General features: G+C 43.2%; 1 protein-coding gene across 2 annotated transcripts in view; it reads right to left on the reverse strand.

The window, feature by feature from the left end:
• Positions 1 to 19,080, reverse strand: part of SLC43A2 (solute carrier family 43 member 2) — a 90,979-nt gene extending 71,899 nt beyond the window's left edge. The window contains exons 1-2 of one of the 2 annotated variants that reach the window (XM_077294460.1): positions 18,871 to 19,080; positions 7,866 to 8,051 (exon numbers count right to left, since the gene is read on the reverse strand). In XM_077294460.1, coding sequence (XP_077150575.1) covers positions 7,866 to 8,025 — 160 coding nt within the window. In that variant the 5' untranslated portion in view covers positions 8,026 to 8,051; positions 18,871 to 19,080. Of the gene's footprint in view, positions 1 to 7,865; positions 8,052 to 9,031; positions 9,181 to 18,870 lie in introns of those variants that run through there. The other variant, XM_077294461.1, reaches the window with a different exon arrangement.
• Between the last annotated feature and the right edge of the window lie 5,640 nt (positions 19,081 to 24,720).

Consider the following 24,720-nt stretch of genomic DNA (forward strand, 5'->3'; position numbering starts at 1 on the left):
GGGATCCTAACCTTAACCCTAAGGATCCTAACCCTAACCCTAACTCTAACCCTAACCCTAGGGATCCTAACCCTAACCCTAGGGATCCTAACCCTAACCCTAACTCTAACCCTAACCCTAGGGATCCTAACCCTAACCCTAAGGGTTAGGATCCTAACCCTAACCCTAAGGGTTAGGGTTAGGATCCCTAGGGTTAGGATCCCTAGGGTTACTAGGGATCCTAACCTTAGGGTTAGGGTTAGGATCCCTAGTAACCCTAGGGTTAGGGTTAGGGTTTTCTTGTTTTTTCTTGTGTTTAGGGTTAGGGTTAAGGTTAGGGTTTTCTTGTTTTTTCTTGTGTTTAGGGTTAGGGTTTTCTTGTTTTTTCTTGTGTTTTCTTGTGTTTTTCGGTAAAAACGCATGCGTTTTTAACGCAAGCAAACGCATGTGCTTAAAAACGCATGCGTTTACATAGACAGCAATAAAAAATTTTGCCGCGAATAAACGCATGCGTTTTTTTTGCGGCAAAAAAACGCCGCTAGAAATTACCACAGGTTGCATTTCTGCAACTAAATGCACGCGTCAAAAAACGCATGCGTTGCCGAAAACGCGTCAAAACGCATGCTAAAAAACGCAAGCGTTTTTAATGTTAAGTATAGGGAAAAAACGCATGCGTTTTTTAGGGAAAAAACGCATGCGTTTTTTAGCGCTAAAACGCTGCAGATCAAAACGCAAGTGTGAAACCACCCTTAATGGCCTTCTAACTACAGCATCTAATAGCAGTCCCAAAATCCATCACAGTAGTATTTCAACAGATATTTGACTTTGGATGTAATGTCTCATTCTCATTCGGTCGGCAGAAATTGATCTATATCAGTCCCCTTTTTGGACATCTAACTTTTCTTGTGTATAGTCAGCTTAGGCTACGTTCACATTAGCGTTCGGCGCTGCAGCGTCGCCGCATGCGTCATGCGCCCCTATATTTAACATGGGGGCGCATGGACATGCGTTGCACTTGCGTTTTGTGACGCATGCGTCACTGTGGTGCATGCGTCAGGGCGCAGAGGACGCAGCAAGTTGCAGTTTTTTCTGCGCCCAAAACCATGCAAAAATAGACGCATGCGTCACAAAACGCTGCGTTGTGCATGCGTTTACATTTGCGTTGTGCGTTGCGTCACCGACGCTGCGGCGCACAACGCAAATGTGAACGTAGCCTTAAAGAGGTTCTCCAGTGAAAACAAGTTATCCCCTATTCTGTGAGGTAGCCACAATGCCGCGTGTCTCTGGCATGTACACTTTACAGCTTTACTGTGCTTTCTTGTGCACTTAATACTGTGGCATCAGGAGACTGAGCAACTCTAATGAGCTGATTCATGTTTCCACTGAACTGACAGACTTGGATGAAAGGGACTTCTTTCTGGCCAAAGTTCAGTGGAGGACTCAGCAGATCCGGGAGCTCCAAGGACTGACAGCTGAGGTTTACTTTGCAGTCCAAAGGGCGGCTCCAGGAGTGCTGAGATGCTTTTTCTGGACTGAGTAAAGATAGCAACACTTCATGCAGATGTGATCAGAGTCCTCCTTTCATAACCCTTTGTTATGCTACATCTACTCAATTTCTTGCCTGTGGCAGCAGCTTTTGGAGCACGTTATGGCTGAGGCGTTGTCTGAATTACTTACTGGATTGCTAATGTCAGAGAAATGTTCTTGCCCTCTGACCGTGTGGTAAAGTCAAATGCTAATGAAATAATATGACGTGGGGACAGAGTGTAAAGGTTTGAGCCATAAATATTACAACTAGAACAATTTTATCCAAAGACATCAAGGTAAAATGTAGCATTAAAATGCACATGAGAAATGATTCCACAGATCCAAGAACAAGAAAAGAGTACTAATAAATAATACTTTTAGCATTGAACGGATGCAAGAAAGTTTATAAGACAATACCACACAGGTTTTTATTGGAAATTGGAGTAAATGCAAGAATGAATAGAGAATACTAAATCCATGAGGATGATAACCCGAGGTCAGATTTGTATGCAGGACTCGTATTTCCGTTCATATAATGCTGCATGTATCAAAAGGGGCTCTGTGCTGCTTTATAGAGGAGAGAGTCCCCCTTTATGACATCAATATAATCTTAATAGGACACATGAACAGGAGTTGTCTTCAGGAGACAACCTGATTTTATTTAAGTAGTTACCCCACAAGCATAAATCATCTATCCATAGGAGACATAGTAAGATTGCTTAGTGCAGTTGAAACGCGTCGACGGAGTCATGTCGACCATGTACATTTTTCTTCTGTTGTACTATAATTTCTTTTGAAAAATAAAAAGAAAAGGAAAATCCAGTCCTGTTGAGCCGGACTCCAATTTTTTCTATTATCCTCGATAAATGTACTGCCAGGATTCCTGCGTCTCTTAGCCAAATGCAGCTGTAGTTTGCATTCACAACCACTGCTCCATCCACTTCTAGGAATGTATGGGTGCGGTTGAGCACAAGCATGATCTCCTCTCCCATAGACAGTGAACAAGCATCAATTGCACATACCGCTGCATTAACAAAAGGGACACATGCCCCTAATTATCATGATAGTTGAGGGTCTGAGAGTTGAGACACCCAGCCATCATTCATTCATAACCTGTCCTTTGGATAGGTAATAAATAGAGTCGATGAAAATCAATTCCCCAGTCCCAGTACATCAGCCATGACAGTGGTCTGTGGCCGCTGGATGGGAGAGGGAGCCATGTTTGCAGCTCTTCTTTTGATTAGCTAACCTGGTGTAACATCACACATACGTCAGGTCAGGCTGGCTAATCAAAAAAAGAGCCGCTGACGTTGTAAAAAAAGAGGCGGTACTCCCTCGCCCGTCCAGTGGCCATAGATCACAGTCATGGCCGATGGAGTGGGACGTGGGTATACATTTGCACCAACACTTGTAATAAATGGTCTTTGACAGATAATCATTTCCACTGTGAGAATGAGAGGACACATGGACTGTGAAATCTATGTCACCTGTGTGCAATTACCAAAGACAGAGCTCAGTTTTTTGGAAAAATGAAAGCTGTGATAACGAGTTTTCCTGTATATAAGTTTTCGTAGGTAAGTTACTGCATTACTTGGTTGTGTAAGTGACTTTTCATTCTGAAAATTTAGCTAGAATTGTTAGAGGTAAAAAGACTCCGACATAAAGACTTCGCAGTTTCAAGATCACGGCTTTCACACTAACTTATCCACTGTGTGTACCTGACTCACGAGGCACAAATCTCCTGACTGAATCTATTACCAAGCAGGAGGTATAATTACCCCGGTCTTCCATGATCTGACATTCAGTAGGCTTTTCACTTACCTGGCTCCAAGTACATTTGCTGACTATGGAATAAAGAGGTCATACTAACTGGAGTCTATGTAATATATGAGACAGCCCTAAATGAATGATGGAGAAGACGTGCTGTCTTGCAGTATATTATGTGCAACTCTGGCTAAACGATTCTAACTATATCTGTACCACAACTAAAGCTTATATGGTGGTCAAACATTTGTTCAATCAACAGACCTTCTAATACACAAACCATCTGGGAGAGGTGGGATATCCCCATCATCACCTAGTCTAACCAAAACACAGTATGGCCCCAATTCGTCATTCGTGGGGGTATTTAAAGTCACTTTCTTTTTTTTTGCCATGTGGTGTTAGTTGATATTTTTTATGTCAAATCCATCAAAATGGCGCACATGATTCATTAATTTTGTGCAAGGTCAAAAATAAGCTTTCTTCCTGTCTTGAACTGTATTTGCAACTTTTGGTGTCAAAAGTCACAAAAATTGGGCCAAAATTTTGGCATACTCAAAAATACATCACGGATGGACTGGAGTGAAATTGTGTAACATTTTGCAACTTTTTAAAAAGTTGCAATCGATGAATCAGTCAAAAACATCTGGAATTGCTAGACTCTGCCCACAAAGTGGAAAAGAATACAAACAAAAAAAGGCGAGCACATGTAAGAAGCGCAAACAGAATAGTGAATTGGGTGCAAACCAAAAAAAAGGGGCAAAACATACAAACTAAACAAAAATCATAAGCAAAGGCAATGATGAATTGGGGACCATATGTCAATAGGACACATCGTTCCTCTAGGGCAGAGGTCCCCAACCTGTAGCTTGAGAGCCACATGTGTATGAGGCTCACACACGCGTGATGTGTAGCTCGCGGCAGTCTACCAGCTCTGTGCATTAGCACCAGGTGTAGCTAACAGGTATTAAGAGCAGGTCTCTAGATGGTGACTTTTGAGTAGTCCTGCACAGAAGAGCAGATATGAATGGGGGTAAGATAGGAAACCGTGGAGCTTGGCATACTGATTTCAGTGGAAAAGCTTTGGCTGTCGTTATACCAGTAATAGGGGGCTCTGAGTGTCACTACTGTGATGGGGCAGGAGCCGGATGTGGCTCGTGACCCTCTCTCAGAGCATAACGTGGCTCTCAAGGTCAGAAAGGTTGGGGACCTCTGCTCCAGAGGCTATTGGCATAGTTGGAGTCGACAGCTGGAGCATTTTCCTGTGTGGTAAAAAATATATGAAAATATAACGTACTTATCAAAGGTATAAATCCTCTTTAAATGCTTTGTAGCCACAAAAGGAACTGGGCAAGACCAATAAAACTCTGCATGTCACACATGGATGCGAATGGCCGGCACAATAAATCTAATGGAGCATGCTTAGTGATGAGCAGAGCACGGCGGAGCAGAACCAGTCATCTAATGTTCTGTTAATCATCCTCGGAGTTTGTGTTTGCAGATCTAAAACTAACAGAATCAGTATTGATCCCAGAGACTGAGCAGACTCAAAAATCTCCTATATCCACAATAGAAAGATGAATGGCCATCATCATATTGGAAGATTTTCCATCTCTGTGTTTACCGACCACAAGAATACGAGCTTTGCTGGGTAATGAGAGCTATGGAAGCTCAAGAAGTCTTGTGCACATACTCTTAAAGCGGTCATGTTTGTGTGATTGATTGCTTTCCTCCCCTTTTTCTGTTTCCATTACTAAAGCTGGCATCTATCTCTCCTGACTCACCCATGCACATTAAATGGTTGGCCAGTCTCCCCAAAATCAGCAGGTACTGCCGCCTTTATTCTGTGTTTTGGGGCCTTAACAACCAGTGAATATCCTGCTGGCAAACAATAATTTTTAGGTCAAAATAAAATTTGAGATTATTACAAAAATGTAAAATCATATATAGAGAAAAACATTTCTTTTTCACTAGACAAGTCTCCTTTCCATATGTCTCAAAAGGGTACAAAGATATCAAGATCCCCCACTATTACCCACAGCAAAGAGCCCCTCACAAATAGTGACTCTTACTCTAGTGGACCCAGCCTATCCATGTACATTCCCCTAGCAGACCCAGCCTATCCATGTACATTTCCCTAGCAGACCCAGCCTATCCATGTACATTCCCCTAGCAGATCCAGCCTATCCATGTACATTCCCCTAGCAGATCCAGCCTATCCATGTACATTCCCCTAGCAGATCCAGCCTATCCATGTACATTCCCCTAGCAGATCCAGCCTATCCATGTACATTCCCCTAGCAGATCCAGCCTATCCATGTACATTCCCCTAGCAGATCCAGCCTATCCATGTACATTCCCCTAGCAGATCCAGCCTATCCATGTACATTCCCCTAGCAGATCCAGCCTATCCATGTACATTCCCCTAGTAGATCCAGCCTATCCATATACATTCCCCTAGCAGATCCAGCCTATCCATGTACATTCCCCTAGCTGATCCAGCCTATCCATGCACATTCCCCTAGCAGATCCAGCCTATCCATGTACATTCCCCTAGCAGACCCAGCCTATCCATGTACATTCCCCTAGTAGATCCAGCCTATCCGTGTACATTACCCTAGCAGATCCAGCCTATCCATGTACATTCCCTTAGTAGATCCAGCCTATCCATGTACATTCCCCTAGCAGATCCAGCCTATCATGTACATTCCCCTAGCAGAACCAGCCTATCCATGTACATTCCCCTAGCAGACCCAGCCTATCCATGTACATTCCCCTAGCAGACCCAGCCTATCCATGTACATTCCCCTAGCAGATCCAGCCTATCATGTACATTCCCCTAGCAGAACCAGCCTATCCATGTACATTCCCCTAGCAGACCCAGCCTATCCATGTACATTCCCTTAGTAGATCCAGCCTATCCATGTACATTCCCTTAGTAGATCCAGCCTATCCATGTACATTCACTTAGTAGATCCAGCCTATCCATGTACATTCCCCTAGCAGATCCAGCCTATCCATGTACATTCCCTTAGTAGATCCAGCCTATCCATGTACATTCATTTAGTAGATCCAGCCTATCCATGTACATTCCCCTTGTATTACTAAGGCACTATATGTAGGCAGAGATCTATGGAGCTGACTGTATGGATGAAATCTCTATATACACCATACCCCTCATCCAGTGTCGGACTGGAGTGCCAAGGGCCCACCAGTGATACTGACTTTAAAAGTAGAGTACATCCAATGCTTATGCATCCTGCTGAGAGTTAGTATTCAACCAAATCTGCTCCTATATCAGTAAAAATGCATTTACATTATCTCTGCCCATTAATTAGAGCCAAAGGGCTGCATACAAGTCAATTGGCGTTCCTTTACTTGTGGGTTTAAACAGGCCAACAAAAACTGATGGGAACAGAACGATCATTGATGCGATCATTCTGCCCCCGTACAGGATCATGTTATCGACAGCGCATCTCCTGGTTACATGAGGATTTGTATGGCGGTGTATACGATTAGTATCTCAACCACAAACAAATCTCTGGGGATCCTAATTTATCAACCGAAAAACCAACACAAGAAAAAGGACTCCTAAAATATAACTTTTAATATATAAAGTTTTAAAAACATTCCAAATTTTGAAGACAAGTACCTTAAAACTACAAAATTGCCACGGGGAGTCAGGTAAATAACCACAATATGTCCTATTGGGCCCTGTGAAAATACTCAAATAAGCCCTACCTGACAGTGGAGGTTGGCACCCTAATTTTCAGCGGTAGGCGCCCCCACTCAACGGCGACTCGCCCTTCTGTCCCTATATGTCCCTATGGTAGAAAATATGTCCCACTACACCCATTGCCCATGAAAAAAAAACACAAAAAAATGAAAAACACAAAATAGAAAAAAAAGAAAAAACATAAAGTGAGGATATTTTTGTCCTTACTATGAAGGCCCAAATTTATCCAAAAATGGAAAATAAATAACTCCCTTATGGCATATTAGCTAGGTTACATGAGGATTTGCATGGCGGTGTATACGATTAGGCCTCTGTTAGCGAATAAATGAATGAATGAAATAAGTGTTTTCTTCTACGATGAACCAGTGATGCTACTAATAAGCAGAACTGTTAACACCACATTTGCTATTTTAGTCAATTCTCTAACTGATGTCACTATAAATCCTTCATTAAATCAATAATGGCTTAGAAAATATCCTGAGTAACTGCGCCATAATGAAGAGATGTGTCACACTGTGTGGGTGAGCTCTACATACATCCCATCCAAACAGCAAGCCATCACGCTTCATATTCACAGAATGATGGCTTGCTCCTTACTTACATGACATCTATAGTGGTGACGAACTAATGGTCAATCCATAGTAAACGCCATTTGTCATATGTGGTGGTCAGACCCCTGAGACCTCTGCTGTTAAGCAGCAGCAGGAGGGGGCGCTCATAATACTGAGCTGCAGTACAAGACATACGTAGCCGGTAAGCAGCGAAGGCCATCACTGTTTAGGCCCCCCCAAAAATCATTACAATAATGATGTCATGATAAAAGCATAGAACACTGCTTAACTAATCCTAAATGATGACGTACCTGGATAGCTGCACAAGTAAGAGTAGAATCCCTCAGATTTCAGCATGATCAGCAAGGATCCCCAGCCTAGGAGTACTGCAGAAAAGAAGAGATTTTCCACCACAGCAGTACATGCCATCCACCACCGACGCCGGTGCGCTGTAGCCAATGTAGGAGCCATTTTCTTTTCTTCTAGTGATTGTCAGTCTGTAAAATAAAGAAAGAAGCAAGATACAATTAGTAGAGAAACACTATAAAATGCTCGTTTCTCTTCTGCTGTAATACAATCCTGCACAAATCAATGAGATCAATTTATTTCCAGTGGTTTCTATGGATGCCGGTCCTCCATAGCCAAAAGTCAGAGTGACCCCCTCCACATGTCCTAGTAGCGCATGTGACAATGTATTCACCGCTGCTTATTCTGCTGCTGATGGCTGGACGTACTCATTATTCCGGTATGTGATGTGAGTGACCCTTCCCTTTTGAAAGGAGGGGTATACACTTAGTTCTCTGTCGGTTCTAGTCCATTTACTGTAAGTTATGTTATTTTCTCCATTCACAAGCAGAGATTATTATGATTCCTGGTCACAATTCTCCTAGTATTACATTACCTGACCTGTGACCAAGTCATCAATATCAGACTGGTGAGGGTCGGACACCCAGCACCTCCACCGATCAGCTGTTGATAGTGTAAGGAGACAGGACACCTCGGCTTCCTACTCTGCGCAGTGGCCATTCTGCTCCCATTGAAGTCATCCCCACCGATCTGATACTGATCACTGATCCTACGTTCTAATATAAAAGATCTGGATAACCCCTTTAAGTGTATAGCTGTCATCATAAGGTCAAAGCTGCTGTGCACCAATGCAAAATCTGTAACAGGGACCCTTACCTGCCACGTATTAGTTACAAAACCAATGCCTTCTCTTGTGGCAGAGGGGCCTTTGGGGTCAATTTCTTATCCGCCTTCAACTTTGCCCCTGACTGTAAACCCAATTCATACATTGCACTTCACCGAGGATTTGTGCAAAATTCAGAATCTACTACACTGTCTGGACAGTCAATGTGATGTGATGTGACTAAAAAGTGGTACTAGAGAAGTAAGACAAAGAATCTACAAAACATCTCCACCCTTTCATACATAATCATTCTGTAGAATAGTATAATTCGGTTGAATTGATAATTACCTGTTACTGAAAGTCCTTCTCCAATAGTAATTCTACCACCTAAAGTCTTCACCTGTGCCCGCTGCCGAGTCTCTGCCAGGTAGCTGTGAACACCTAAGCGCCTGTTTATACAACACGACCATGTACATGGATCAGCGGAGGCACACAACGATCAGAGGAGGCACACGACGCACAGGCAGGAAAGCAGTTAGCAAGTAAACAAGTTCAATCTTATCACCTTCATGATATTAAGAGGGGCAAAGATCTATTGCTTTAATTCCTTCACAAAGTTTCAAGATTATAGGAGTGGGAACTAAAAGAAAATCCCAGATAAGAGAACCGACTCCTCGCCAACAAACAACCTGGCTACAGATAAGAATCCTTTACCTAAGCGCAATTGCTTCCCATTCTGATATCTCTTTCTTTTTCTACAAATATGATATAAAAAAGTGACAAACATACTTTGACCCATCCAATAGCACCTAAACATATTTATAGGAACATCTCATTAACCAGACACCGCTAAGATCAATGGGGAGACCAGATGGCGCTATGGCTGATCGCACGTGTCTGACCTCCATCTATCAGGAGAACAGGGGTCCTTGGAGTCTTGTTTTCTGGCCAAAGGGGTCATCACATGAAGAAGCAGAAAGGCTTGCTGGACACATACATGCTTCTAACTCCCATACTTGAGTAGAAAGAGCCAAACACATGCAAAGCCACCTTTTCAATCACTCCCTGTTGGATGCGACAAAGAATATGCCATAAATATCAGACAGATGTGGCCTCTGTCCTCATAACTCCCATAGAATAAGAATGATTACCGCTCCATCATCCTCCTCCTGGATGTGGCAGCTGCCAGCCGTCAGGGGATACCTGCATCTAACAGACTTTTATAGCATATCCTGTGGATGTGTCCTCAGTGGAAGGGGTATCCTTTAAATCTATCTTATCTACTTGTGCTACAAAGTTGTGGGTTTCCTGTAAGAAGCCATTTCAGATTGAGCGTAGAGTCTGTCAATGTGATTACTGCCTGGAAGTCTACAAAAATATCATCCCATAATCCAGGGATGTCAAACTCAAATACATCTTGGACATAGTCTCGGACCTATCTTGATATTTATTTTAAAAAATTCTACAATTGAAGACGTTTTCCTTATCAAACATAACAAGTAACTTTTTTCACGTGGAAACAAACTTAAAGGGTTCGTCCCACAAAGTACATATTAATAGATCTTAGAATAAAATATTAGAATATTATAATATATTACAGTGTATGTAAGAGAGGTAAAAAGCATATGGCCCAACAGCCTAATTTATATATGGAATAACAAAGGATAAAAACCTTGGATAATATAAATAATAAAGTAAGATTCAAAAAGGGGCCCCAAAACAAAGTATGATACCCCCACAGTGAATTCCTCCACAGTTCCCTCCACATGCATGGTATGATGACCCTTCCTCCCTCCATCCCCTTGGCAAAGAATGGTGATCCCATCACAGTATGATTCTCCAACTGTAATCTCCACAAAGCCCTCCATACAGTATAATGGCCACAAAAAGTGCACCATACAGTATAGTGGGCCCCACATAGTCATCCGTACAGTATAACGGGGCCCTGAATTGCCTTCCATACAGTTTAATGGCCCCACATAGTGCTCCATACAGAATAATGACCCATCATAGTGCTCCATACAGTATAATGGACCTCACATAGTCATCCATACGGTATAATGGGCCTCACAGTCATCCATTCAGTATAATGGCCCAACAAAGTGCTCCATACAGAATAATGACCCCACATAGTGCTCCATACAGTATAATGGCCCAAAATAGTGCTCCATACAGTATAATGCCCCCAAATAGTGCTCCATATAGTATAATGGTCCCAAATAGTGCTTCATACAGTATAATGCCCCCAAATAGTGCTCCATATAGTATAATGGCCCCAAATAGTGCTTCATACAGTATAACAGCTCCATATAGTATAATGGCTCCACATAGTGCTACATACAGTATAATGGCTCCATATAGTATAATGGCCCCACATAGTGCTACATACAGTATAATAGTATAATGGCCCCATATAGTGCTCCATACAGTATAATGGCCCCATATAGTGCTCTATACAGTATAATGGCCCCAAATAGTGCTCCATACAGTATAATGACCCCATATAGTGCTCTATACAGTATAATGGCCCCAAATAGTGCTCCATACAGTATAATTGCCCAACATAGTGTGTTCCATACAGCATAATGACCCCATAGTGCATAGTATAATGGGCTGACATAGTGCTCCATACAGTATAAGCCCAAATAGTGCTCCATACAGTATAATGACTCCACATAGTGCTCCATACAGTATAATGGCCCCAAATAGTGCTCCATACAGTATAATGGGCTGACATAGTGCTACATACAGTATAATAATATAATAGCCCTATATAGTGCTCCATACAGTATAATTGCCCCACATAGTGTGTTCCATACAGTATAATGACCGCACATAGTGCTCCATACAGTATAATGACCCAGCATAGTGCTCCATACAGTATAATAAGCCCAAATAGTGCTCCATACAGTATAATGCCCCCATATAGTGCTCCATACAGTATAATGCCCCCAAATAGTGCTCCATACAGTATAATGGCCCCACATAGTGCTCCATACAGTATAATGACCCAGCATAGTGCTCCATACAGTATAAGCCCAAATAGTGCTCCATACAGTATAATAACCTCCTATAGTGCTCCATACAGTATAATGGCCCCAAATAGTGCTCTATACAGTATAATGGCCCCACATAGTGCTCCATACAGTATAATGGCCCCAAATAGTGCTCCATACAGTATAATGCCCCCAAATAGTGCTCCATACAATATAATGGTCCCACATAGTGCTCCATACAGTATAATGACCTAACATAGTGCTCCATAGTGTATAATGGGCTGACATAGTGCTCCATACAGTATAATAAGCCCAAATAGTGCTCCATACAGTATAATAACCTCCTATAGTGCTCCATACAGTATAATGGCCCCACATAGTGCTCTGTACAGTATAATGACCCAACACATTGCTCCATACAGTATAATGGGCTGACATAGTGCTCCGTACAGTCTAATAGTCCCACATAGTCCTCCAGACAGTATAATGGCCTCACATTAAAAAGATAAATAAATACTCACCTCTGTCCGTTCCCCAGCGGTCACGTTGTAATGATGTTATCGTGCTTACTGAGCTGAGACGTCAGATTCAAAGAGGGAAAGATGGGAGAGGGAGCGTCAGCTAATGCTCCATCCTCCATAATTATTTTCAACTATATCAGCATCTAGGATGTCAATATAGTTGAACAAGTGATGTCGCTGGCCAAATATACTCAGGGTACCTGCCTGGTGTCGCAGGCCAGATATACTCACCCTGCGGGCCAGAGTTTGACATATGTGCCATAATCAGTACTTTATTTCACATATCTTCAGTTCTGGTATTTCTCATTAAATATGTACACTTCATAGTAAGATTTTATACGTTAGGTATCATTTTAATCTCCCTTTTTATGTAAATTTTATAGTATTACTTGTGTAGTTTTAAAAAAAAAAAAGCAAATATAATCAAATCTACTCATTTTTACAAAAGATTTGTCCAAAACTTTATGGCTTACTTCATGAAAAAAGACAAATAAGAAACGTTTTAACATAATCCCAACATAGGCCTCCACCAGAAACAATATCTAGCTGCTACCACGATAATAAAATGACAGCTCCTACGCCTCCAATGGAATTTTTAAACTACTTATTAAACTTCCATTCTCTGTTACTAAAAAGCTGAATCACTGTGTCTCTAAGATGTTTATTAAGAGCAAATCCAGAAAAAATGGAGAGGTTTTACTTATTTACCAGAACAAGCAGCTCAGCAAAGGTACAGACTTCATGCCAGGAAAAATCAAACGGGATGACATGACATGGAAGTCTTATATACCAGGCACCACGGTTGTATATACTGAAGCTTTTTACCAGGGTAATGAATGATAAAAATACAAAGGGCCAGGAAAATATGACATTGCTTTATGCACATTTTAAATAGATATTCTAAACTAATTCCAGGTTAGAAAAATCTGATTAAGAATGTCGGGGATAATGGAGAATGTGATTGCTAATAATTGGCGCGGTGCTCCTTTTCTGCAGGCAGCATAGTGCCAATCATGATTCGTTAAACAGCTCGATCCCGTGAGACTTCTTGCTTGACGTAAAGGCTAACATCTAAAGCCGTACATGTCTGTTAGCAATAGGTCATCAGATTACTCGGGTCTTGCTCAGCTTCAGGACTACTAATTTTCTAAATTAGATTTTGGTGGACGAACCTTTTCAAAACACATGTCTATCTTTTGAGATCATGAAGATTTCTTTTGATAAAGTGTTGAGAAATGTTATCAATGCCATTGTCATGTTTGTGAATGCAGCCTGTGCTATGATCCAGAACTGCATTCCAAATATCTAATGACTAAAGGGATTTGTCATCATAGAATAGGTCATCAATATCAGATTGGTGGGGGTCCGACACCCAGCACCCCCACCGATCAGCTGTAATTATCTCCGGATGTAAACACATTATCCGGAGCAGTACTGAGGAGCTCCATTCAAGGTGTAGTTGCCACTGCTGGGTACTGCAGATCAGCTCCTATGTCTTCAGGATACATCGGTGACTTAACTACCCCTTTAATATCTAAAACCTCTTGGCACAGCTCCTGGCTCAATGTCTACACACGGCCTATGTACACTTGCTTATTAATCAGATATAGAAAGCTATCCCACTTAATCATTGGAGCTCAGCCTTGTGCCTGATCTCAAGCCTGTCTGCTGCTTCAGAAGATGTTCAGCAAAATTGTGAATGTCTGAACCAAAAGGGTATGTTCACATGAGGAACAACATGGATTTTCCAGGTAAAAAAAAATCTGCACGGTATTAGGAACTGCCGAGCTTTCTAAGGTGAGCCACTTCCAGAAAAAGCCAGTAGTTACCTGAAGAGGCTCCGCTAGTGGTTTTGCTATCGTTATTTGTGGCGCTGGCTTTAGTCTATACTTCCAACTGTAACGAGCAGGGAGCTTCCAAATGGAAGACACCCGAAAAATAAACAAGTGACCTCTTTCAACCGCATCACAGTTTCCGATCCCCGAAGCAGCCAAGAGAAGGTAAAAAAGACTGAACATGAGCACAGCAATTAATTTACATTGCTGTGAATTATGTTCCTTCTATTGTGGCGTCTTTTCAGGCAGTTTATAGGTAGAATCTGCCTTAAAAAGATGTATGTGCACTTACACTGGCAGAAAGAGCAAAGTGGATGATACTTTAATAAATCTCACTATTTTATACGTACAAGTAAAAAAAATGCGAAAAGATGCCAAAAAATCCACTTCAGCAAAAACACCACTGGCCGTGCAAAAGACGTCGTGTGCACATATCATTAGTATCTGCTACCAGTTCAAGCAGGCATTGTGTGCTGGAAGTATGTGATTTACTGTACATTTTCGCCATGTCATGTGCTTCTCATCCACTTCTATAACCGCTCAAAATGACAAGAAGGCGGATTCTAACGGTGTTTACGTTACACCCTGTTGCGGCTCATTCAGACGCCCGATATTTGCGTACGAGTGCTGTCCATGATTTTCACAGCAAGCCCTCGTATTTGTGATAGTCTATGGGGCTGCGCAAATGTCTGATGTTTTTTTTCGGACCAACAGGTCAATGGAAAATAGTGGAGATATGTCCGATTCTGATCCAAGGGTGGATACAAAATCAGCAATGTGAGTCAAAGGCTACGTGAAAAAATCGGAACGCACTCGGATAATATCCAATTGTGGTTGGATTTTCAGGGACTGTCAGAATGGAGAAGGTGGAGAATTTTTTTTTTACAATTTCTCCACGTAAAAGAAAACCGGTTAGCACTAGGACCACACTGTGATAAAATCCTGATTAGTATCAGTCTGATTTTCTCATACGTGAAAAAACTAATGTCTAAATGAGTCCTTAGATTTTTTAATCTGTGCTTTCGATCAGATTTTCATCAATGTTTGGTCAGTTTTTATTATCAGCGTTTCATCAGTTTTTCTCATGAAAATTAAATCTCAATGGTTTCTGCAGCTTCTCCTATCAGTCTCTGAAAAACGGACAGTCCGCCATCTGAATACTGTCTGATTGTATCAGCCCCATAGACTTGCTCTGGTGATATTAATCTGAGACTCGGATCAACATCAGACAAGTCTCCGTACAGCAGCACTGACACTGCAAAGCAGCACTAACACTGTACAGCAGCACTGACACTGTATAGCAGCACTAACACTACATTAGCACAAACTGTACAACAGCACTAACACTACAGCAGCACTAAGGCTACTTCACACATCCGTCGGTACTGGGCTGTCGCAAACCGTCGGCCCGACGGACATTGTGCTAAATGTAGCACAACGTGGGCAGCGGATGCAGTTTTTCAACGCATCCGCTGCCCCATTGTAATGTCCGGGGAGGAGGGGGCGGAGTTCCAGCCGCGCATGCACGGTCAAAAATGGCGGACACGACGCACAAAAAAACGTTACATTGAACTTTTTTTGTGCCGACGGTCCGCCAAAACACGACGCATCCGTTGCATGACGGATGCGATGTGTGGCCATACATCGCAATGTGTCGCTAATGCAAGTCTATGGAGAAAAAACGCATCCTGCACGCAACTTTGCAGGATGTGTTTTTTCTCCAAAACGACGCATTGCAACATATCCCTAAAGACGGAAGTGTGAAAGTAGCCTAACACTACATTAGCACAAACTGTACAACAGCACTAACACTACAGCAGCACTGACACTGTACAGCAGCCCTATCACTACAACAGTACAAACTATACAGCAGCACTGACAAGGAGCAGCAGCACTAACACTGTACAGCAACACCAACACTACAGCACTGACATTATATAGCAGCACTAATACTATACAGCAGCACTAACACTGAACAGCAGAACACTGTACAGCAGCACTAATACTACAGCAGCAATATCACTACATCAGCACAAACTATACAAAAACACTGACACTGTATAGTAGCACTAACACTACAGCAGCAATGACACTGCATTGCAACACTAACAATGAACAGCAGTGACACTGTAGAGCAGCACTAACACTGTATAGCAGCACTAGTACTACAGCAGAACTGACACTGTATAGCACTAGTGATGAGCGAGTGTACTCGTTGCTCGGGTTTTCCCGAGCACGCTCATGTGGTCTCCGAGTATTTATGACTGCGCGGAGATTTAGTTTTCATCCCGGCAGCTGAATGATTGATCACTATAGCAGCACTAACACTGCAGCAGCACTGTCTGTACAGCATCACTGACATTGTACAGCAACACTAACACTGTAAATCAGCACTGACACTATTCAGCAGCACTGTGCAGCAAAACTAACACTGTACGGTATAGCAGAACTAACACTGTATAGCAGCACTGACACTGTACAGTAACACTAACACTACAGCAGCACTGACACTGTACAGCAGCTATAACTGTACAGCAGCACTGACACCATATAGCAGCACTAACACTGTATAGCAGCTCTAACTGTACAGCAGACCTGACACCATATAGCAGCACCACTGAATTGCAGCACTATCGATGAATAGCAGCAAAACTGTATAGCAGCCCTAACACTACAGCAGCACTGACACTGTATAGCAGCTCTAACACTACAGCAGCACTGACACTGTATAGCAGCTCTAACACTACAGCAGCACTGACACTGTATAGCAGCTCTAACACTACAGCAGCACTGACACTGTATAGCAGCTCTAACACTACAGCAGCACTGACACTGTATAGCAGCTCTAACTGTACAGCAGACCTGACACCATATAGCATCACTGACATTGTACAGCAATACTAACACTGTACGGCAGCACTGACATTGCAGACATCTACAAACAACGCTTTCTGTTGGTTTGGGGGAGTTTTTTGGTGCACTCGGTGTGAGGGGAATGATTTTTCACACGAAGCAGCCTGTTACTACACGTGACGAGATGCCGGCGCCGCAGCCGCTCACAGGAGGACGAGGACCACCCTGCTGTCACCTGTGGCGGACACGACACACTCAGTGTCGGATGACTTCCCGGACGAGCGCCCGGCTTTGCTAAAAAAGAGCAAATAGGCGCGCTCCTGATGGACAGGCTCCGCCTCCAGAACACCGATTGGTCGACCGAAACTTGAGAGCTTCCTGTGATTGGTCGGTCAGTTGAAGCCGGGCAAGGGGAGGGGGGACAGGTGTCACAGCAGCCGGTTTGAACCGGCAGGCGCGAGGCTGCGGTTCTGCGGAAGAAGTGCTCGTGAGGGGAGACGGGAGAGCGCGGCTGGGCACGGCGGAGGAGGGAGGGTGTGTGCTGGGACTGAGGGAGGAAGGAGAGGGGGCAGGGGCGCTGCCATGGACCGACAGCTCGGCGGGCAGCTGTAACACAAATAGTACGGAACATTGTGGACAGGACAGTGCACAGGTGTCAGTACTGACGTACGGGAACGGGCTGCCGGTGTACAGTCAGCTCAGCGGCGATACTGATAATGGGAGAGACAAAAGGAACAAGATAAGGAAAGGCGTGAGAGGAAAGGACAGGACGGAGCAATAAACCGGGCTCCGGGGCATGGCGTGACATACCGAAAAACGGGCACATAGGAAGCGCCACGGTGCGAGGAGCGGAGGCCGCGGACAAAGGAAACGTCCAGTGTGTCAGAGAGTGCACAGAGAACACAAGGATGGGACGTGTGATGGCGGCTACAGAGGGGACACGGGCTCCGGATGGTGCCAGCAGCACTACACTGCGCAGAAAACAAGGGGGACGGGGGGCAGTGTATACAGGGGACAGTGTGTATAGGAGTCAGTGTATACAGGGGGGGACAGTGTATACAGAGGACAGTTTATACAGAGGACAGTGTATACAGAGGGCAGTGTATACAGAGGACAGTGTATATGGGAGACAGTGTATACAGGGGGAGACAGTGTATACAGAGGACAGTGTATACAGAGGGCAGTGTATATGGGAGACAGTGTATACAGGGGGAGACAGTGTATACAGGGGACAGTGTGTACAGAGGGCAGTGTATACAGGGGGGGACAGTGTATATAGGAGTCAGTGTATACAGGGGGGGACAGTGTATACAGGGGCAGTATATAAGTGAGGACAGCAGTATATACAGGACAGAACATAGATCAGCACAGTATATACAGGGGGCAGTGTATAAGTGAGGGCAGTATATACTGGGGGACAGTACATAGGTAAGAACAATATATACAGGGGGCAGTGTATACAGGGCAGTACATAGATAAGCACAGTATATACAGGGCAGTACATAGATGAAGACAAGATATAGATGTGGGTAGTATATATAGGGCAGTACAAAGCTAAGTACAGTACATAGATAAGCACAGTATATACAGGGCAGTATATATATCATGGTAGTACCACCACTATCCCACAGATTATTCCCAATTATCCTGCACAATTACTGACAGCTCAGTCTTCTGCCTGTTCACACTAGCACAACTCCGATCCTGCTGCCGGCAGGACCCCGCGCGGGTAGTGGGCACCGTGCAGTGATAGTGGGCACCGTGCAGTGATAGTGGGCACCGTGCAGTGATAGTGGGCACCGTGCAGTGATAGTGGGCACTGTGCAGTGATAGTGGGCACCGTGCAGTGATAGTGGACACTGTGTCTTCTCTCGCACACCGCCTGCCTCCATCTCTCCGGCCTCCCCGATGCCCCGGCAGCGCTGCCCCTCCGTGTACGGTCCGGGCATCAGCTGTCATGCCCGGCAGGACTCGGTACTCACCGGTGCAGTGGACTCTGATGACAGTGGATGCTGGCCGGGATCATGGACAGTGCAGTCCTTTCTCTCGCTGATCCCGGAGGTGCGGGTCCCGGGGCTGCCTTTATTCCTTATTTGGACCGGATCGGTTCCGGTGCCGCAGCCTCTTCTCGCCTTTCTCGGGCCCGACCGAGTTGTTTTCTCATTGCTCTTTATTCGGGTCCTTTTTATTGCGGAGCTTCTGAGAAAAACAGTGCTCGAATGTGATTGGCCGACAGGGGCTAGAAACAGAATCCAGCCAATCAGCAGGCGGCGAGATAAAGAGAAGTGATGGAACAAATACATATAGTAACCAGAGAGAATATAGTCAGTGCAGAGTAGAAGTGGAGATCCATGAGGAGACCCCCAGTTCACCATATGATGGGACCTCCATCTCACCACATCAGAGACTACCAAAAAGCCATTCACCTTCATCTACACTATGTCTAGTGAGTACAGTGCAGGATCTGCTGGAATAAGCAGTGCATTGTACTGACATCTGAGTGCTGCCCAACAAAGAAGTCAAGAAGCTGAAAGCTGACACCTTATAATGTAAGCCAGATAGCTGCACAATGGAGTAAACAGCTGACATGGCACTATGGCACTGTAAGATTTACCATTCTGCACATCAGTCCCGAACTGAGTATTTTATCCTCAGAACTACATTGCTTAGATGGAAGGACATATGGAGACTTCTAGATGGCCATTGTTGTTTTGTCTGCTCGAGGAAACCTGATCCATGGACACCAGCCAATGAGATTCCACAGCAAAGACAAAGAGGACCAGAGACGGAGACCATCACCCAACAACAAGACAAGGAAAACTCTTGACCATCAAAAAAAGACGTCCCTTCATTCCAAGAACCAGGCAATGTTCCTAAACTCTGGAGAGAATTGGTTTTCCAACAAAGAAGGAGAGAAGTGTCAGATTGCTGGGGGCCCAATAGCCATTAGAACAAGGGTCCCAAACAGCCCTTTTCTTATTGTATGACCGCATTGAAGAGCAGCTAGAATGGATTGTCCTATCAAAATGAAAATATTAATGAGCATGGCCAACACCTCCAAGATTTACAACTGCCTCCTTATCACTTATGTATTTCCTTCATATAGAATCCCTATCTACTAACCAGGGCCAATTGGTGATTCCCCAGAAGTTTCTGGAGCTGGATCTGTGAGGACCAGGGCTCATTAAGAAAGAGAGTCAAAAGTTTAATAAAGACACCCTTTGATTAAACATATAGCAAGTGATTTTCCTTAGTAAGGGATGGTGCAGACAACTGTCTTTTTGGTCCAAGTGCAATGCGACAAAACATCGGATCACGCTTGGACAAATGTAATTCTGTTGGGCTGTTCACATGTCATTTTTTTCCCTCAGACTGAGTCTGTGTGAAGAAAAAAATTGCATGACTTGCATTCGGAAATCGGATCGCACTTGGCCATACAAGTCAGTGAGTCCGTCAAAAAAATCGGATGATATCTCAATGTAGTCCAATTTTCAAGGACTGACAGAATGTAGAAGATGGAGAATTTGTTTTTTACATCTCCACATCCGAGAAAATTGGATTGCAGTCTGATCAAACTCTGATCAGGGTGTGATTAACATAATCAGACCAATTTTCTCGGATGAGAGAAAATACAGTCGTGTGACACTAGTCTAAAAGACCATACCTAACACATCTGTCAGCTGTTCCTAAGAGAAGATCCCCCACTCCACGAATGTTGGAGTACTTTGATGCTGGCTGTAAAAAGTTAGTTTTCATCAGCACCAATTTAGACAGGATCTGACCAACATCTTTAAAGGCTCCCAAAAAGAGAAAACAAGGCTTTTTAACTCGATTAATCCTTTGCATGTCTAATTTATCCTAATTTAGGTGATGATCAATAGGTTGGGGGGAAGTAGAGGGTTATTGTTTTGCTGATTTAAGTTTTTTGAATAATACATAGATACTAAATACTTTTATTGTTAGGTGATGGGTCCTAAAAACTACGTCTATGGCCTGCTTTACTACTTCACTTCATGCATAAATAAATACGTAATGTGGCATTTATTTTAATGTTTTTCCTTCAAAGAAAAACAATTTACAGATTAAAGGGTTTGTCCACTGCTTTTATGTTGGTGACCTATCCATTGGATAGGTGATCAATTTAAGATTGGTGAGCGTTTGACACACAGCCCCCCACCGATCAGCTGTTATCACCTCTGGGCAGCACGGTGGCTCAGTGGTTAGCACTGCAGCCTTGCAGCACTGGAGTCTTGGGTTCAAATCCCACCAAGGACAACATCTGCAAGGAGTTTGTATGTTCTCTCCGTGTTTGCATAGGTTTCCTCCCACATTCCAAAGACATACTGATAGGGAATTTAGATTGTGAGCCCCATTGGGGACAGCGATGATAATGTCTATAAAGCACTGCGGAATATGTTAGCGCTATATAAAAATAAAGATTATTATTATGGCCGGATGTAAACAGTGTATGGAGCCATTGTCACAATGAGTGTATCACGTCGATCTGGGATTAGGCAATCTTTATGTACTGTAAATCACAGGTCTTCCATTTAGCCTGTGTGTTTTGTTCTTCATTAAATGGGTTTTGTTTCCATTGGCGCTGAAGAGGTTAACGACTTTTTGTATGCTGGTTAGAGACATGCAGCTCCATATCACAGCTGCTCTTGACCTGCTTGTTTTCTCTCTCTATAAAACCTGGCCAGACCTTCTCATCCATGCCTGTGAAAGTTTTGCTTCCTGGCTTGCTGGAGTTGGTGTGCTGAAGTTGGAGTTCCTAGTTGCTGCTGGAGATTGTTGTCTGCTGTTTTTGGGTGTATGCTTTCTCCATTATCCTATTACAATTTGGTTTGTACCTTCTTATCCTTCCTTTTATTCCTTTTTACCCTTGGTGAATATTTTTGTATGTTAGTTGCTTTTTGTTATCCCTGTTTGTCTTACGTGTATATACATTAACCCCTTAGTGACGGAGCCAAATTTTTGAAATCTGACCAGTGTCACTTTATGTAGTAATAACTCTGCAACGCTTCAACAAATCCCAGTGATTTTGAGACTGTTTTTTCGTGACACATTATACTTTATGATAATGGTAAATTTAAGTCAATATGTTTTGTGTTTATTTATAAAAAATATAAAAAATTTGAGAAAAATGTTTTAAAAATAGCAATTTTCAAAATTTTAATGATTAATCCTGTAATCCAGATGGTCATACCACAGCAAACCATTAATAAATAACATTTCCCACATGTCGGCTTTACATTAGCACCATTTGTAAAATGTTATTTTATTTTGTTAGCATTTTAGGAGGTTTAAAAATGTAGCAGCAATTTTTAATTTTTTCAAGGAAATTTGCAAAATTTATTTTTTTAGGGACTTATCCATGTTGGAAGTGACTTTAGGGGTCCCATATATTGGGAAACCCCCAAACATGATACCATTTTAAAAACAGCACCCCCTAACATATTGAAAACTGCTGTCAGGTAGTTTATTAACCCTTCAGGTGCTTTACAGCAATTAATGAAAAGTGGTATGACAGAAATGAAAATGTGTATTTTTACCACCTAAATGCCTCTAACTTCTGAACAGATTACTAGAGCTGTCAGACTGTAAGGCCGCTATTTGGTCGTGAATTGTCATCGCAAACATCAGGACCAAACAATCATGATCTGAGGGCACCAATTTGGATAAAGAGGAAGCCCAAACACACTGTTAACCATTTATAATGATGTAGTCACTATTGATAGCAGCATCTAAGGGGTTAAACAGATTTGGAAGGTGCAAACACTGATTGTGGCTGATACAGCAAGTTGTCAGCTATAAGTGTACAGTCAACAGCTGCTGGATTGTCACCTGTATGGGGAGGCTATTCTCTTATATCTCAGGTCAGTTAAAAGACGTATTGGCTGTCATTAAGGGGTTAACATATCTGTCCCAGGCGTCCTGGGGGAGGGGACAGCTTAGGATACTAACAGGAGCATAGTTAGGTCGGAGACTTGAGACTATCTACCTTTAAGAGTACCTGCAGGACAGGGATAGTTAGGGCCCCAGTTACAGGGACAGTTTGAGGACCCCCCTTCCGTACTGAATATTGTCACTGTGTGACAGTCGTTTAATGCCGATCTGCTCCTATTCTACACATTGCATGGAGCTGTGCTGTTCCAGTCTGTTTGCTGTTTCCACCTGGACACTGCAGGACGTGATCACAGCTGATTGGTGGGTGTGCCGGATATCAGACCCCCACTGATCTTCTATTGATGACTTATCCAACAGGTGGTGCTGTAGAGTTCAAGTCCTCTTCCTCTCTGAAGAGGCAATTTGCATATTAAATTTCCCAGAGGAGCATTGCACGGTGAACAAGCCTCCTTACCTTGGCATGCCATAGCTGGTATGTCAAGGAGAAACATTACCTTTTAGACCTTATTCTAAGGATACAACATCAATATAGAAGTATTTAACAAACTTCTCTGAAGTAAAAATCTGTTTCAGCATGGTGGCACAGAGCACCAAGACCACTACAAACATTTTCCCAGCATCACCAGGATCTTCTTAGGCAGACTCCATTATCGGCACCTCATCCTCTATCTGACACCTAAATAGATCATCATTTATCATCCACTAGGCATTGTTGTGCCACAAGGTATCAACCATCACAGTCTGTAACGTCTCCAAAGCAAAGGTAACATATGTACAGTATAAATAGTCACATATAAACACACAATGTGGCCACAATGTAACTATAGAGCAGTCAGTAAGAAACAATAATAAAGGTTACACCTTCAGTCCATATGCTATGAATGGAGGATATAAAGTTCACTCACCTTACGAATAAAAACATTGTAAGCTGATTTGACAGAAATAAATAAAGGTTATATTACAAACTAGATGGTGGCCCGATTCTAATGCATCGGGTATTCTAGGATATGTATGCGTAGTGTGTAGCACAGCCCACACAGTACATTGCGCAGCCAACGCAGTACATTGCGCGGCCAACGCAGCACATTACGCAGCCCACACAGTACATTGCACAGCCCACACAGTACATTGCGCAGCCCACGTAGTACATTGCGCAGCCCACGTTGTACATTGGGCTGCCCACGTTGTACATTGCGCAGCCCACGTAGTACATTGGGCAGCCCACTGTTGTGAATTCTCTTGGGCTCCCTCCGGTGGTTATAAGTGGTAGTGCTGCTGTCTCTGGATCGCAGCATTCATCAGGTGTGTCAAGTTTTTGCAATCCTGACTGGGCTATTTAGCCTTGCTTGACCCTTTAGTCAATGCCAGTTGTCCATTGTTCCTGGAGGATTCACATCCCTGCCTGCTCTCTCCTGCTTTGCTGTTCATTTCAACAAAGATAAGTTCTGGCCTTGATTTTTTGCTGTCCACATGCTGTGGCCTTATTGTTCAGCTCTTTTCCATGTTTTTGTCTTGTCCAGCTTGGTCTGTATAAGGATTTGTTTAGCCAAGCTGGTATCTCTGGAGATGCAGATATACCCTCCATATCTTTAGTTAGCTGTGGAGATTTTGTATTTTCTGTGGTGGATATTTTCTAGTGTTTTAATACTGACCGCATAGTACTCTGTCCTATCCTTTCTATTTAGCTAGAAGTGGCCTCCTTTGCTAAATTCTGATTTCAGTCTGTGTATGCTTTTTCCCTCTCCTCTCACAGTCAATATTTGTGGGGGGCTGTCTATCCTTTGGGAATTTTCTCTGAGGCAAGATAGTTTTCCCTTTTCTATCTCTAGGGGTAATTAGTCCTCCGGCTGTGTCGAGATGTCTAGGGAGTGATAGGTACATTCCACGGCTACTTCTAGTTGCGGTGTTAAGTTCAGGGTCTG

Source organism: Ranitomeya variabilis, chromosome 3 (assembly GCF_051348905.1).
Source record: "Ranitomeya variabilis isolate aRanVar5 chromosome 3, aRanVar5.hap1, whole genome shotgun sequence".
Classification (NCBI taxonomy): Eukaryota; Metazoa; Chordata; class Amphibia; order Anura; family Dendrobatidae; genus Ranitomeya; species Ranitomeya variabilis.